This window comes from Rattus norvegicus, chromosome 15, assembly GCF_021556685.1.
Source record: "Rattus norvegicus strain SHRSP/BbbUtx chromosome 15, alternate assembly SHRSP_T2T, whole genome shotgun sequence".
Lineage (NCBI taxonomy): Eukaryota > Metazoa > Chordata > Mammalia > Rodentia > Muridae > Rattus > Rattus norvegicus.
This window is the reverse complement of record NC_141548.1, coordinates 488,113-504,968: the sequence shown is the minus strand read 5'-3', so window position 1 is coordinate 504,968 and position 16,856 is coordinate 488,113. Positions and strand designations below refer to the sequence as shown.

The window sequence follows — 16,856 nt, the reverse complement described above, 5'->3', positions numbered from 1 at the left end:
CTTCTTTGAACTCAATGCCTTGGCCTTCTTGGCCTTTGGCCTCACTGGATCAATCTCCAGAGTTCAATGATGTAGCATGTGCTGTTCATATAACTTGCTTTCCTTGGATTTTAAGATGATCATCTACTTTTGAAAGGGGAAACTAAACAGTGAGCAATTTTTCTGTCTTAGACACTCTTCCTAGCTGTCCAATCAAGAAGCCCCTTCCTCCCTCTGGTCGGGATTTTTGTTGTTTGTTTCTAAAGCAGGATATTGATATGTAGCATAGGCCTTCTTTGTACTTGTGATTCTCCTGCCTCAGCTTCTGAAGTCCTGGGATGCATATCACATTTAGCCTGCCTCTCTCTCTCTCTCTCTCTCTCTCTCTCTCTCTCTCTCTCTCTCTCTTTTGGTACTCATTATTGAACCCAGGGCCTGATGCATGCTAAGCAAGAACTCTACCACTAATGTCAGTATCTATTTCCCATTTCATCAGGCAAAATGTTTGGCACAGAGCTGGATCTTGGGAACCCTTAGATGGTTCTGATGAACACACTGGCACTGGCTGTGATGGCCTCGGACAGGTGCAAATATGACATCATTCCCTATCCTGCCACCCCGTGTCTGCCATAGCCTCTGTGATGTATATTACACTGGTAAACTATCATGTCCTGTATGAGCTCACTGAGAAGCTGACTCTGAAATGGGACTGCTCCCATTTCAGACCCAAGAAGGTTCATCTCAGAGAGCCCTCCAAGGCCCTTTTACTGTGATGGACTACCCCCACAGTCTCTGTGACGGGGAGGGTAAAACAGGCTGAGCATAATAATAGATGTCACATTAGCAATAATAGAGTACTAGTAGTGGTAATGGATATTACTACTGCCCATCCCATAATAAGAGAAGGAGAAACTGGAACATCAGCCACCAGAAACTCAGCCATGGTGGGGGGAGGGGCATTCATTTTGGGAATTCCAACTGACTGTCTCAATTTCCCCAGTCCATGTCTGTCATGGGATGTTTTGTATATCAGTTTGATGACACTTTGACATCTATCCACAGCACGATATTTTGCCTTTTACTTTGGCTTTTATTCTTAAACTTGCTCACTCAAAATTCAAAGTATGGCTATCACGAATCATCTGCATGATTCTACAGAGCAGCCACTGTATATGTGGAAGGCATGGCCTCGCCACTGTTGCACAAGCATATACAGACCCAGAACCCAACCTCAGTTGTCTCCAGGGCAAAGTCTATTCAGATCTCTGTGTGGAAGAGCAACAGAAACCCGCCTACAGAATTAGATGGTGGAGTTGATGACAACACCCCCACTACCACATCCAGCAGCAAGCCACATGCACATCTTCATCAAATCCTCTCTTAGATCACAAAGGACCTAACTGTCCTCCTGTCTTTCCCCTTGTAGCAACTGACCTTGCTAGTTTCTCTGTCCTCAGAAGTGCCAACTTCCACCTCCCCTCTTTTAAAGTCAACCTTCAGCTAAAAAGTCAATGTGACTTTTTGGCCTAAACTCAAAGAAAGTTCTTGTTCTCCCACCAGGTTATTTGGCTTGTCCCTTGGGTTCCTCAGGGAGGGTCTGGAGTATCTTTCCCAGTCCTTCCAGCAGTGAGGGAAGAGTGAGACTCTCCTCATTTGCATTCACCTCCTCTCTGAAGAAGCAGTTTCTGGGGGACTATGCATACTACCCCAGGTCTCAGCTTGATCTTTGATCTAGGAACTGATGAGGTCCCTGCTTATTCTACCTACCAGCCAATTGTCTCTTGACTGAACCCCTACCTCAAGCCCAAGAAAGGTGACCCACACAAAACATATACTGAAGTCACAGAGAGAAATCACCTGGACGCATCATCAGGAAACTCCTGACCCAGACCAGATCCAAGAAAGACACCAGTCAGGGCTGCAATAGGAAAGGAAGTCACCTAGGATAGATCTGGCAGGGATAAGTGACAGTCCCCACCTGCCCATTTCTTCCCTATTCTTTGCACTAAAACACTGATAACTCCAGTAGCCCTTTGCCCCTGACAAGCCTGCCTCAGTCACAACTCTTAACCCAAACCAGGGGCTCACAAGGTCAACTGGTAAAGCCAAGCTCTCTATAAACAGATAAGAGAGGAAAGATGTGCCTGTGTGAGCCCTGACTGTGAAGGGCCTAGGTGACAGAGCCAGAAACAGGGCACCTAAGAAATACAAGAGTACAGCACACACACACACACACACACACACACACACACACACACACACCCTGCAATGCACATTGTATCCCCATACACAGGCATCATATACACACTATATCCTGCCCCCAATACATACACACATGCACACCAGAAGCTGTTCATAGTCTCCTTAGGAGTACTTCAGGAGCTAGCTCACACAGTACAGAATAGGACAAGGTACCCAAGCAAGATCTTCAAGATCAGTAGAGGACAGCAATGATTTGTACAGACTAACACACACACGAGTTTTTGCCTAAACAAATACATAAATTCCCCCCCCCCCGCAGAGGTGGTATAAGTAAAGATAGATAGAGTCCTGGGTCCTGGACTGACAAACTTTGGACATGGTTCTGGTTTATGTTGCTATACCCTACCCTTTATCCTGAGATCATACAAGCCTAGTATGTACATGAGTGGTTCTGTGTCCACATGTGTACACCTGTTTTACTGACCCAGAAAGTTCGGTGTAACCCACAAGCAGGTTGTGAGTGTACAATGCTGGCCTACTTTCTGTAGACAGCCCCAAACCATAGGCTTGGATATGTATAAAGAGTGCCGGCTGATCTGAGAGCTCAATGGAGCACTGGCCACTCACCCCACTTGACCTGGAGAAAACTCAGAGCATTATCACCTCTCACAAGCAACCCCCTTTGCAGATACATATAAGAGGGGTCAGGGACTCACCAGGACTCTGCCAGTCAGTGTCTGGGCAGATATCATCACCCCTGCCCAGTCCTTCACAGATGTCATCCAGCCGACCTCGGCTGCCACCACCTCCTCTTTTTCATCCACTGGCTTGAGAGTACCATCTGCCTGGCTGGAGCCATTGTTTATCTTCTGGGCCTCCTGGCAAGAGAGAGAATCAGAGTTAAGACATAGGAATCAACTGGATTTAAATAAGATGCTCACCCACAAACAATCAGAACACAAAGGGTTTCCCGGATGATAGAATGGGGTATGAAGATACAGGGGTTGGGGATGAGAGATCGCTAAGGAGTTTATTTTATTTATTTTCTTTTAAACCAAGCTGTGAAGATTCCTTAATGGGCAAAGCACTTTCCATGCATCTATGAGAACATGAGACTATATCCTCCAAACCTAGGAAAATCCAGGCAAGGTAGAGTACATCTGTAACTTCAACAATACAGGAAGATGGAAATCCAAGACAGGATCTCCAGATCCCCAAAAGCTCACAGGTCAACTAGCCTGGTAGGACACACAACAGAGACCAGCAAAGAGAGGTTCTGTCTCAAACAAGGTGAACAGAAAAGACTGACACCCAAGATGGTCCTCTGATCTCCACGTGCATACTGTGATGCCCAGAGAATTCTTCTGTGAATTTCCATTTAGAATGCCCTTGAGATAACAGATAAAAGCCTGCATTATTTTCTAACCACTTTAAAGGAAAAAGTAACATGCCTATCTCTGGCTACAGAGACAAGGATCACAGTCCCCACAAAGTCTCTTCACAAGTCACTCTGCCTTCATAGTGCCAACCCTTCTCCCTTTACTAATCCCCCACCTTTTCCTCACCATCTATACTGTTCCAAAGGGACTAAGGATGGCCCCTCAATGATTCTACCAATAATGTAGATGGCTAGATCATTCATTCTATGCCTTGGCGCTTGGGCTGGGGATAGTCAGATGCCCTCTGTCAAGCCAGTAAGTCTTAAGTGTGGTCCACATGCTGGAACAGAGAGGAAAAGTGACCCTTCCCTAAAAGGAAGACAACATGGAGGAAAGATATGTGGAATATTAATGTCATCATCTGAATGCCTGCATCCAGCTGTTAAAGCCCAGGTCTTTGAGTTTCAAGAGGTAATAAGTTTCCCCTTCCAGAATTGAAGTATGCTTAAAGTATGGAGCCCTCAGATATCCAGCTGGTACACCTTTGCACACGCTGTGCAGAGCCCAGGATGCTGGCATCCTTCCATGCTCAAGGCTTGCTTCTGCCTCTGTTCCCTTACGTTTTTCACCCAGGCAGTCAGCTTCTCAACCACTGCCCTCTGAAAAACATCAACTCTCTTCTTCCAGTGCCGCTTTTTGTTTCACTGTTCCCCATAGCTCTTGAATCCTCTATCTATCCTCCACAATTCACTAATTTATTTCATTTATGACCCCCTGCTCCAACACTGCTGTCAGGCCACATGCCTAACACAGTCTTAAGCGCATAGCTAGCATAGTAAATATGAAGGAAATTGGGCATGGTGGCCCACACCTATAATCTCAGGAGGCTGAAGTAAGAGGATCATCCACAAGTTAAAAGCCAGCATGGACCACAGAACCAAAACAAAAGTAACAACAACAAACCCAAGCAATCTAAACTTGGATGGCTACAAAGACTTCTGAGTATCTGTTCTTTGTCACCTCCAGAGCCCTAGGTTTGGGGATACAACGTAAAATATAGGATTTTCAGTCAGATTTAGATTTCAGATAAACAAATATCTCTACAAATATGTCCAAAAATGCATGCACAGAAGACTCATCATTCTAAAATCAAATTTTAACTAGACCCATACTCAAACACCCACTGAGATCATTAATGCAGATGGAGATGGGAAAAGATGTCAGTAAATTATACTCATCACTTAAAATCCTGGTATTCATTTTCAAAGAGAAAAACACCAAAAGGAAAAACACTGGGGATCATTGTGCTTTGGAGCAAAGGGGGACTGAGGAGGGGGAGCCAAAGGCAGAGGTGGAAACCTTCTGTGAGGAGAATGATGGGCGCAGTGAGACCAGGGAAGTGGGGAGAGGGTGCTGGATGAGTTGCTGGGCTTGGGGATATTCCTGACTCCTGCTTCTCTCCTGCTGGCTGACCCTGGCTCTGGACTGAGAAGTTGGAGCTGCAGGGTGGTATTTTAATCTCCAAAGTTTTAAACTGTGGGAGCTCGAACAACCCCAGTGGGAGCCTGGGGATAAGGAGGCCTTGAGCCACCTGCTGATTTGTGTGACTTCTGCTGCTCAAGCCTCCTAGGCTAGTCTCAGTGGTCTGTTAATTCATGTCCTGGTGCTGAGACTCAAGGGATGGTTCTCCAGGAGGACTGGGGAAATGGGATCTTTGGCAGCCATGGTAAACAAGGTACATATTCAAACAAACCTAGCCCTCTTGTCACTTCTGGGATTGCCCTGTGAGATTGGTACTGCAGGTGGGAGGATATTGCCTGCTCCCCAGAACTAAATAGTGACCAGTATGGATGGATGGATAGATGATAGATAGATAGATAGATAGATAGATAGATAGATAATAGGCAGACAATTAGATGATAGATAGATAGATAGATAGATAGATAGATAGATAGGTAATAGACAGACAATTAGATGACAGATAGATAGATAGATAGATAGATAATAGACAGACAATTAGATGATAGATAGATAGATTAGATAGATAGATAGATAGATAGATAGATAGATAGATAGATAGATAGATAGATAGATACCAAGTCCCAAATCTTAGAATGACCCACTTCCACCTCACATCTGACATTGGCACTGGAGTGCAGTGATTCTCAGGCTTGAGCTAGTACCAAAATCAAAAGTGCAAAGTGCGTTCAGCTACTCAGAGTGCCAGACCTACTCCAGAAACGGCAGTTTTATCTGATATTCACTCCTGAGGTCAACTTAGAGAACCATCAGGCCTTGTTCGTGGACCTTAACTCCAGCACTTTCCTAGAATGCTCTTCAGTCAGAATCACCTGTTACTTTCAGAACAGCCCATTGAATGATGAGGGCTAAGGGAAAGATGTGCTTCCAACCCAAAAGGTCTTAACATTTGTTTCTGCTTGGTTGTTTTTGAGACAGGGTCTCAGGGAGCCTCAAGTGCCTCATACTAACTACAGAGATAAAGATGACCTTGAACTTCTAATCTCCTCTCCCTCTACCTGCTGAGTGCTGAGTGCTATAAAGGTACACACCACCACTTCCACTTTGTGCAGTACTAGAAATCAGGTGTGGGACTTTCTGTGTGTGTTAGGCAAGCATACTGCCAACAGCTACCCAGAACACCAGCCAACTGGTCGCTGGCTGCCACCTGGAGGGCCAATTTCCTGCTGCTTGAGCCTGGTATCTCAAAGGACAGACACTTTACAGCATGAAAAAGGCCCAGAGGCAGGGAGTCTCCTGCAGCCACCATGGTTTTAATGCATCTATAATTCACAGCACAAGAGGTATACAGCGCATAGCGTGCTATTTCACCAACCCTCTTTACCTATTGTTTTACAAGGCATTCATTATTTTAATTGCTTTATGATAGGCAAGGAAACACACAAACTAACAGGAGATAATGCCCTTGTTATTATTTGCTTACACTAGATGTTGTGAGCTTAATTAACCACACGTGGGAGGCAGGACTGGGGGAGGGGCCACAGAAGCAGGGAGCTACAGTAAGCCCTGTGCCAGCCTGCCAGGTTAGCTGGGGTATTCTGTACTGAGAAGACAAAGTCCCACACCACTCTACTAATGTTATAATTCCACATACCAGAGGAAAGGACCTGGAGGGTTGAGTGACCCTGCTGATGACACGCAGGAGATGAGAGGGTTAGGGTAGATACAGTTTATTAGGGCAATGATAGTCCCCATTTATGAAGTCAGAACTGGATTTCAACAACTAGGATGTAAAATTTTTCTGTGCATTCATCTTTCTTAAGCACATACGTGACATTTTATAGACCACTTTACAGAGTCAGTAACTGGCAGCAGATGTCACCTGGGACAGCAGAGAGTCTGAAGGCTAAGGCTATGAGCAGAGAGCTCATAAGGACTGGGCTACACTCTACTCGCTTCAGTCACATTAACTTTGAGCATCTGCCTCCTCTATGCAGAGTGGAGAGAAGCACCCCCATCTCTGGGAAGGTATGAAAAGAACAGCAGTTCAAGCAGTGTTCAGTGAAACCCCAATTGTCACAGCTTCTCAAGACCACTGGGCTCTGGAAAGGCCACTGGTCTACAATGAGGCTCCAAAAGGGACAATAGAACAGAAAACTTCTGCAGGATTTAGCAAGACTGTGGAACACTACCCACCCAGTATGGCTAGGGAGGAATCCCCACACTAGACAGGCTAAACCAAGTGCTGCCTTAGATGCATCCTTGCCCTCAGCTCCATGAGAAAAACCTCTTTCTTCCAAGGAGAGACAGGGTTACAGTGAGGCAGTTTCTGGGTCCTAGGACTTTGTTCCTCCTCTTATCTTCCATGGCAGACTGCATCAGAAGGGAGATACCCTTGTCCTGAATAGCAAAGCACCCACCCAGTTCCCTCAAACTTCCCTGAAGAGGATTCTACCGCTACCAAGAGAGGGTGGCCTTGTTGTCAGCCAGGACATCACTGTCTTAGCCTCTCCCTTACCAAGGGAGATGCACTCTGCAGACTTTGGACTACACTGCCCCAGCTTCAGGAGGACCAACCTCCAGACATGCAAACAGACGAGAAGATGCTTTGGGAAGGAGACAGAAACATGTGGGAGTGGGGCAGTAGTGCTTGCAAAGCTCCCACCCTGAGTACTGAGTCTGTGCACAGCTCCCCCATCCCCCGAGACCAGTGTCCACTTTGGGAGGAGTCCCAGTAAAGAGTCACTCCACTTTGTTTCAGAGGCCCCTTAGTCCTATCTATCCCTGGCCCTGCCAGGCAGAGCTGTGTGTTGGGCTTGCATCTAGCCTTTGTACTGCAGTCTGAGGTTAGAGAAAGTCTCTAAGCCAGACTGGAGGCATGGAAAGCTGAGAGACACCAAAGAGCAGAATGGTTTCAGTCCCCTCCGGCACACACTCTATTGGATTTTTTTTTACCCTCCCTCCATTTTGCTCTTACAATGTATTGCTCTTACAATGACTTCCCACCAGCATGGAGACAGGTGGGCCCATGTCTTTTATGTCACCTGTGGCTAATGGCCTGATTGGATCCCAGTCACTGGTGACCAGCATACAGTCCATCTGTTGGGAGATTTGGGAATATCTACCAAACAGCAATATAACTTAAGAGACCTCAGAATGTTAAGCAGAATAAGCCAGACTCAGAAAGGCAAATACCAGATTTTCTCTAATGAATGGAGTCTAGATCTGAATATGCATACTTAAATATGACATAAAAGTAGAACAGCCTGAGGGGAGGAGGGGGGCCAGGGGGAAGGGGATCAAGTATATATACAAATACATACATGAAAACATCATGGTGAAATCTATTTGTGTGTGTGTGTGTGTGTGTGTGTGTGTGTGTGTGTGTGTGTGTGTTAAAGAAATGCTAGGACAGAACAGGTTGGTGGTGTCTTAGGATATTACTGCTCTCCCTTGCTATACAGACTAGAGACAAAGGGCCATGAAAGAATTCACATGGCCCCCAAACCAGGCCAGCCAAACAATGCTCCAGTTGAGGTGCAGCCCCTCTAACTGGCTCTATTAGCTCTTATGTTTCTACAGCAAGAGGACTGCTTCAGATATAGTCACTGATTGTAGATGTTCCCCATGCTACTCAAGGCTGAAGCTTTGTCATAGGGTATGGGACCTGTGGGAGAAGTCACACACCGTTCGAAGAGGGGTTGGGTTTCCTGGAAGTGAAGACCACACTGGCTTGATACATGTGAGTAAAAGCTAGATTCAAGTCTAGGATTCCCTCTCTCCAGCTCCCAACCCTCATATCTGATGAGTCTCTCTCTGTCAGACTTCCTGAACTAGACACAGTGTACCTCAGGTCTGTGAATTAGGAGAAAGAGCTCTGAGAAACTAGGCACTGTAGTCCAAGGTCAGTTGTTCTGGGTAGCTTTAGGCAAATCATTTCATGTCCCCATAATCTTTTCTATAAATGTTTCTTCTGTCAATGCTGAATCCCAACCTGTCCTACCCAGTGATTCTTGAGGAGGCCCTGGTCACATAAAGAAGAGCACTTCCCCAAATATAGTTTTGTAAAGAAAGGGGCAGGTAAGGCACCCTTGCCTTCAGTTACAGGGCTGCTCTCAGGGACAAGATGCACTCCAAAACCAGCAGCCTTACAAAGCACAAAGCTGAAATGTAGCACTCTACCCTGCTTCAAGGTGTAAAGTAGGAGCCCTTTCTCTTCTTATCACCAGGATGTTGCAATGAGTACAGTCAGAAACCTTGTACTAGCAAAGATTCCTGGTAGGGTATGAGCAACTATCACACCTCTCCTGTCCTTGCCTGGTCAGGCTCCCCCCGACCCCCAATCAGGACCTGCACACATGTTGACACAACCAGAATCCAAGGTCACACCATAAGCAGGTACACAGAGATGGGGAACCAGCAAGTTCAAGTGACTGAAGAGGACCATACCAGGAGCTGCTATCCTGGAATGGGTTCAATTATACATCAGGGTTTCACTTTTGGAATTCTGGGAACTTTTCAGAAGGTATATAATAAATGTTAGGGTCCCTGAGAGGCAGGGTGGGTGTAGTTGTTAGTCGTTGAAGGTGGTTGAATGTGGTTTGTTAGCAGCCGTAGTCAAAAAAGAAACAAAACTCTCCTATCTTTATCTCCTATCTGGTGTTGGGTATTAAACCGGGAGGGGCTTAAAGGGTGGGAAAAAGAAGAACCCACAAAGTATCAAAGACCAGCTATAGCCTCAAGACTAGGCAATGGCCATCTGGAAAGGAGAATACAGTTTTTTAAAAAGGTAATCAGATCACTTTGTCACTGTGCCCAACACCCTTCTGAAAGTTCTCCTTTCTTCTCTGAAGACGCTTCAGTCCTCACACTGTCCTACCCACTCCTATCTGTCACCAGAAGGCCTGAAACTCACTCCTCCCACTGCAGCTGCATTGGATTCCCTGTGCTGCCAGAACTGTCCACTGCTATACAGAGGCTGTTAGCATTGGTAGCTCCCTCAGCCCCAGTATCCTCACACTGGTCTCCTGGGTGTTGACTAAGACATTCATATGATACCTGACCCTTTCCTAACCACCCTATTGGACATACCATCCCTCTCTAGGTAAGATTTTCATGTCCAAATGGAAGCCTATGTACTTTCGTCACTGCAGTGAAGCTTCACAGGGGATACCACGTCAGTTTTACAACTTAAACACTGCAGGCTCCAGTAAGTACAAATCCATTTTAATGGAGTGGGGGAAAAAAGAGGAGGGCCAGGAAGGAGGACAGAGAGGGCAAGGAGGATGGGGGTCCTATGAAGAGAAGCAAAGAAAGGGAAGAGGGAAGGAAAAAGGCAGGAGGGAAAAAGGAGAAAGAGAAGAGGTGAAAAGAAAGGAAGAGAGAGAAGAGTAGAAAAGGGAATGAAGAAGGGGAAAGGGAAAGAGAGGAAGGAAAGAGAATAAAATGAAGGAGAAGGAAGGAGGAGGGGTGGGATAAGGGGAAGGAAGGAAAGGGAGAACCTAAGAGGAAGAGGAAAGGGGGAGGGGTGGGGAAGAAAGCTGCAGTAAATGAAAGACAGTTCTTGGCAGGTACTGGATCTGGCTAATATTAGTAAAAAGCACAGTAATGACAATGACACTGGCTGCCATTATGATCACAACAGTCCTGTGAGGTAGGCGTTAATGTCCTCATTTACCAGATACAGGTCCAAGCAGCTGACTGGAGAAGGCACTGTTGAAGTTAAACCCCACTGTCTGACAGCTAAAAGAGGGTACACCATTCTGTCCTGCCATCTCAGGGATGGGGGAGGGTGATAGGAAGGAATGAATGTGGGCATGAGGGGCAGTGCTAGGGTCTGGGAACGGTCTGTCATCATTCCAGTGTACACTGCAGCCACTTCTGGTACTGCATGTACCGCCGGGAAGCTTGTTCAAGGTCTTTAGACCTTGGGAAGTTGGTTAAATCAAGGTCAGAAAAACACTGTCCTTTGTCCTCCAAGAACCACTCCAGAACCATAAATCCTACTTCAAGGAGTTGGGTTTCAAAGTGGAGATGAACATGGGTAGCTGGCAGGCTGGGAGAGCTGAGATTCACCATGCAGGAGAAGATCTGACTTTATCCCTTGCCCTTCATATCCTCAGAGGCTCAGCTGCTCTCTTATCAGGGCTTCTGTATGGTAGGCCTTTCTCTCCCTGGCTGAGTCCTGTATACCCTAAGGTTGTGATCTGAAAGAAAATCACTTTTTCTTTGCCCTCTGGACTATCCAAGGGACTAAATGCATCTCCCATCCTGGGAAACCTATGCTGGAGTCTCTAGGGCCTTGGGACCAAGGGATAGAGCAGATGATCAACTCCAGAGAGCCTTTGTAGAAGGCAGTACCAAGAAAATTTCATCTCCTGGGCCTCACGGCCCCACTGTGTTTTCCCATTTTCCAAGTTTACATAATAAGCTGTTTTCCTTGAGCCTGCACAGACAGGCTCCCCTCTGAGTTTTATTGTTCCATCTGCTTAAACTCCTCCCCAGCCATACCCCATGCCTTCCTCTGGCCCCCTCCTCATCTGTCAAGCTGAACCAGGCACCTGCACACAGATGCCCTCAGCTGGACATACAGCACAAGGAGCCAGAAATAGTAACAGGTGGTGAAACTGGACCTGTCCTTGGGAAGTCCGTATCTCAGTGTTAGCCTTAGTGGTTTCTCTGAACAGATACTTCACCTGGGAAACAAGGAGTAGTGAGTTAAACACATACATAGTTATGTATCCTAGGAGACCCAGTTTCATGGGGGAACACAGAGGACCATACTGGGAGGACAGGGGAGGAAGGTCCACACCCTGTGGCAATCAGCTCAAAGCATCTTTGAACACTTGCCCCTCCCATCAAAGTTCTATGCCATCTACACATAAGTGGTTATGACTTTAAGGGAAGGGGGAGTCTGTAATGTCTATATACCCATTTCAGCTTTATTTCACAAGAATGACCATGACATTCTGCAGCTTAATTTGGCTGAAAACTCTGAAATATCACGACTCAAAATATTCCCCAAGGGGAGGAGATACTTTCATGCCTCCATACAAACCATCATTCTGGTCCTGTTTCCCTAGGGTCTCCCAGACCTACAGGTGAAAGAACTGTCCTCTTTCCTGCCTACCCTACTGCCAGAGACAGAAGAGAAAAGCCCACCACAGCTTCTCACACATCCTGGGTGGGAGGACAGCAGAACATGGGCATTTCCCCAGGTACCAGTAATCCTGCATATTAGGGCATTAGGCAGATTACCAAAAGCAGCTCAAGCAAGTAAAGCATAATGTGGGTGCCGCCAGCTGGGGTGTTCATGGCCAGAGTTCTATGAATGGACGGCTGAGAGGAGGCAGCCACTTGAGACTCCAGGAAAGAACTAGGGCAGAGGAGCCCTCAGGTCCCAGCCAGAGCTAGTGAGGAGGAAAGCAAAATTTGTTTCTGCCCTGGGGAAGCCCAGCTATGCCTCCTCTCCCTGGCTGCTTAGAAAGTTCCTCAAAACAGCTGCAGAGAAACCTATCCCCATTGATCCTTGGGACATTGTATGAGGCCATCCCAAATGACCAGCTGGTGTTCTTGCAAACTATTGGACTATAGATCCAGGGATGGGCATCTTGTCTACAGTTTGTACACAGAAACTTAAAAGTAGGCTCAAATAAAGCCTGCTGTTCTGGAGTTAGAATGACACTAGGGTATACCAGTTATCTCAGCCACAGCTCACATGCTTCAGGCATTTTCAGCCATTGCTATCTAGATATACTAGACTTTCTTTCTCCAAATCACCTGTTTGAACAATTGCACTTCAGAAGTCTTTGTGGTGGGAAAAAGGTAGAGAAAGGTCAAGTGACCTTTAACAAAAGCTCTGGGCCTCACATTCTCATGTCTCAGAATTGAAGAAGCTGTGTAAACCCTCCCCAAGGGTCTTGTCTGGCTCTGAACTACCTTGACCTTGTATCTTGGATTATACTGTGCTTGTTCCTGGCTCAGCTCTGCCACTACATGTCATTTCCCTCACTGGGGTCATGAAGAGGGGGGCTATCCATCCTGTTCTTCTCAGAGTGCTCAATAAGCCACTCCTAGTACAAAAGAGCAAAGAGACAGCTAGCCTTCAGAAAGTTCAATAACAGGCCAAGTTCTCTACTTGCTTGTTTTAGATAAGCGTGAGAGACAATTCTCATGAGTAGCCAAACTGATCTTTAAATCTGATCTAGCCTAAGTTTAGAGGCCAGGTTTTTTTTTTCTATCCCATGATGCCCATATAGACACAATGTACCAAGAATCAGAGGGGTGTTCTTTCCAAGAGGCTGGTTGTTAATACCACTGACTGTCTTTTGCTAGACAGCATCTAAAAACCAACATAGTATGGGACCTAAATTAGATTATACTACTACTCTACTACTTCCAATTAATAAGTCATCCCTCAATGGTGAATACATGTATCTTTGCAGAATTATGATGACTGAGTCCTTTAATAATAACAGTGTAAGTCTAGAGTTCACTGTTGGGACCTTGGAAATTTGGGATGGATTAACAGATATTTCTTCTATGATTCCTGTGTCAGGGTATCCTTGGGCAAGTCTAAGGCAGTTAGCTGACCTGCAAGGAGGCAGACACAGAACTGTCAATCTGTAGGGCAATCCCATGGGCACCAACCAGATATAATAGCTCTAAATTGGCTAGAAAAAGAACCATCAGAAATGCCCAGTTGGAAGACCAGCTCACGTGTTTGATTACAGCAGGCAGGTCTGAGTCAAGGCCAGAGGTTCAGGTGAATTAGTAATGGAGACAATTGTTCAAATGCTTTGTGTTATCTCTGTTAATGCTGCTAATAATTACCAACACCACAGTGAAACACTGCTCTTCCTATATTAAAGATGAGTAGTTGAGGTGCTAAGCAGTCTCTATGTAGCCCAATAGCCTTACAAAGCTGCCAGAAGCTCATTTCCCACAAATCCCTTTTCCTTATAATTTTCATTTTATGGGCACTTTCCCTGTCTCAAGGATGCCATGTAACCCTACAAATTTGTTTTCTTTTCTGAAAAAGATTAAAATGACTCTCAGAGTCACAGTGCTGTTCAGAGTGTGCTACCAGGGACCTTGGTACATTTGCAGTCTTTAGGAACGAGGAGCTGAACACCATAGGAGATGCAGACTTGAAAAATAAGGTACTCATAAGAAACTGATACAGAATCCCCAAGGATTAAAAAATGGTTGAAAGAGGTGTGAGACAGCCAGGCCATGTCAGAATCATAAAATGCCTGGACCCTGGCTCCACCTTACTGAACTAGGCAACCATCTCAATCAAGCCATCTCAAATTATCCTAGCCTTGGTTTCCTTGATGGTAAACCAGGCCCAATATTTCCTCCGGTGGTCCCTGTGAGGGTCATCATTAATGATTATAGGAGTAAGAGGATGAGAAGTCTGTGGACAGGATCTGGCACTCTCTCAGTGCCAGGCAATGCACTTGTATGAGCTTGGCCATGCTCTGCCCACCAAGAGGTTAGGATCTATCATATTCCATGTAACAAATCTGATCTCTGTCCAGTTCTCCAAAACAGAAGCAAAATCTCGTTGAGATGAAAAAGAGTACAAACTACCGGGATCCACAAGAAATCTCAGTGCCGTGTGCTTAGGAAAGAAATCAGGGATCTTCATGCCCATGTCAAATTCAACTTTTTTTTTTATTCAAGTATAAGGGAAGGAAAAGACAATTGTGAAAACATGGGTGTGAATGTGGGTGGGACTTGGTATTTATCAACTTGACAGGATCTAGAAATACTAGTGAGAACATCTCTATACCCATGTTCAAGGAATTATCTAAATTAGGCTAAGTGAGCTGGGAAGACCTACTGCAGGGTCAGCAACAGCATTCCCTGGTCTGGAGCCCTACATTGTGCAAACAGAAGAATGTGAGCTAAGCATCAGAATAGCTTCCTTGCTACCTATGTAACATGACTACCTGTTTACTATACTTGGTGCTGTACTGGACCTGTCCGATGGGTTGTGCCTTCGACCTGTGATCCAGAACAAACCTCTCCTTCCTTAAGTTGATTTTGGCAGGTATTCTGTCACAGAGATAACTAAATAATAGAGGGAACAGCTGAAGGCCCTGAGGAACAGGGGGTCTTACAGGTATTAAATGGATCTGTTCAGTGGGTCAGAGAGGCCACAGCCTCTTCACAGCCAATGTTCTCTTAGCTCTTAGATGATTGGTCACCCAGCCTCCAGAGAACAGTCACAGAGAGGGCCAGGGAGAGTGTCAAGAGTGAGGAAAGGAGAGAAGGAAGTGATCCCAGGGCCAGCACTGGGATGAAGGTCATCGGATTCTCCAGGAACCTCATGCTGCATAGCAAAAGGGTTCGTAGGTTGGCTCTTGGGTGTGATGGTTCTATAGAAGCAGCATGAAACACAGTGACACACTGTCCAGGATGCTGTCTGGAATGGAGAGGCCAACATAACTACACGTAGAGGGCCAGTGAAAGACAGCTGACACTCTCTCCAGGGAAGAGCTGTCCTTTTCTCTGACACCGTGCCATCACTTCTTAGTTGGGTATTAACTTGCCCTTTGAAGGAAATGACAATGATGGTGGAGTTGGCATTTGACAGTTTCTTTGTTAGGCCTTTGCTTGTCAAAATAAGAAGCTGGCAGCCTTGGAAAATTCTCTCTGTGTTTTAAAGTTTAATTGACTCTCTCAGGAAAAGTCTAGACATCACATACATAGTCCAGACCCTCATTCTACAGATGGGAAAATGAAGGTACCCACAAGTCACAGTCGAACATATGGAGTTCAGGCTGTGTCTGTCACCTGTCATGACCAAAAAATGTCCGAATCTCGTGAACACACTCTTGAGCATCAGAGTTTGAATGTTTGGTGATCCTTGCCCACAGGTCAGAGGGAAGAAATCATATGGTTCCCAGAGCTTAGTACCACTCTACAGGGTCCTCAGTTTCCAGTATCGTGTACCCTGGATGTAAATACCACAGGAAATATGCAGAGCTAAAACTTCCTCTCTGTAAACACTGCAGTTGTCCCTGTGGTTCCATGCTATCTTTGAGAGGCACCAGTGGTAAAGTGGTAAAGTATTCATCATCTCACAGCAAGCATGGTGAACACAAGAAGGAACTCCTTTACATAGGGGAAGAATACAGAGAAGAAAATACTAACCCATAAACTATGGAAGTCAATACCCAGTGTTCAAAGTGACATGGAGCCTTCCACTTCTTTGCCACTTGCTCTTATCCTTGCAGTTCCTGCTAATACCTTCTTCACACTGTTCATTCTCTGGCAATCACCATGATGCAAACACTCCATGAGGGTTAGCTAGGGTCTTTCACTAGTCCGTCCAAGCTACATCCTTAGGGACCTGAGCTGCATCCCTGGAGCACAGCAAGCTCCTTGCAGTATGCTGAGAGAACAACTAAGTAGAACTTCCTTTGTTCTTGTCTTTACTCTTTACTCATAATGTTTGGAATCTCAAAATATTGCCAAGCCTGCCCTGTCCAAAGCTCAGAACCAGAAGTACTTGAGATCCAGTCTGCATGTCCTCTAGCCCCATTCTGGCTGTGCCCTCTCAAACTCCATGCTGAACTGCTCTGTCTCAAATGACTTGACTGGACCTGGTCCAGCTGGCTTCCAAACCTTTGTGTATGTCGTTCCTCTCCTGGGATACCCTCTCTCCATTTTCCCCCCATCTTTGTCCTCCCTGATCAAATCCCAGGGACCCAATGGAGTCCTCCACCCAGATCCATCTCTCTACAGCTCCCTCTCTCTTCTTCCACCTTTCCTTCAGTGCCCCAACCTTCTCTGAGCTCTCAATAC

The 16,856-nt window shown here is 45.9% G+C and overlaps 1 protein-coding gene across 21 annotated transcripts in view; it reads right to left on the bottom strand.

Moving 5' to 3' along the window:
- The window catches only part of Kcnma1 (potassium calcium-activated channel subfamily M alpha 1), a 705,305-nt gene that overhangs the window by 506,802 nt on the left and 181,647 nt on the right, over nucleotides 1-16,856 (bottom strand). For all 21 annotated transcript variants that reach the window (XM_087586686.1, XM_087586674.1, XM_087586678.1 and 18 more), the window contains exon 2: nucleotides 2,898-3,059. In XM_087586686.1, coding sequence (XP_087442812.1) covers nucleotides 2,898-3,059 — 162 coding nt within the window. The remainder of the gene's footprint in view (nucleotides 1-2,897; nucleotides 3,060-16,856) is intronic.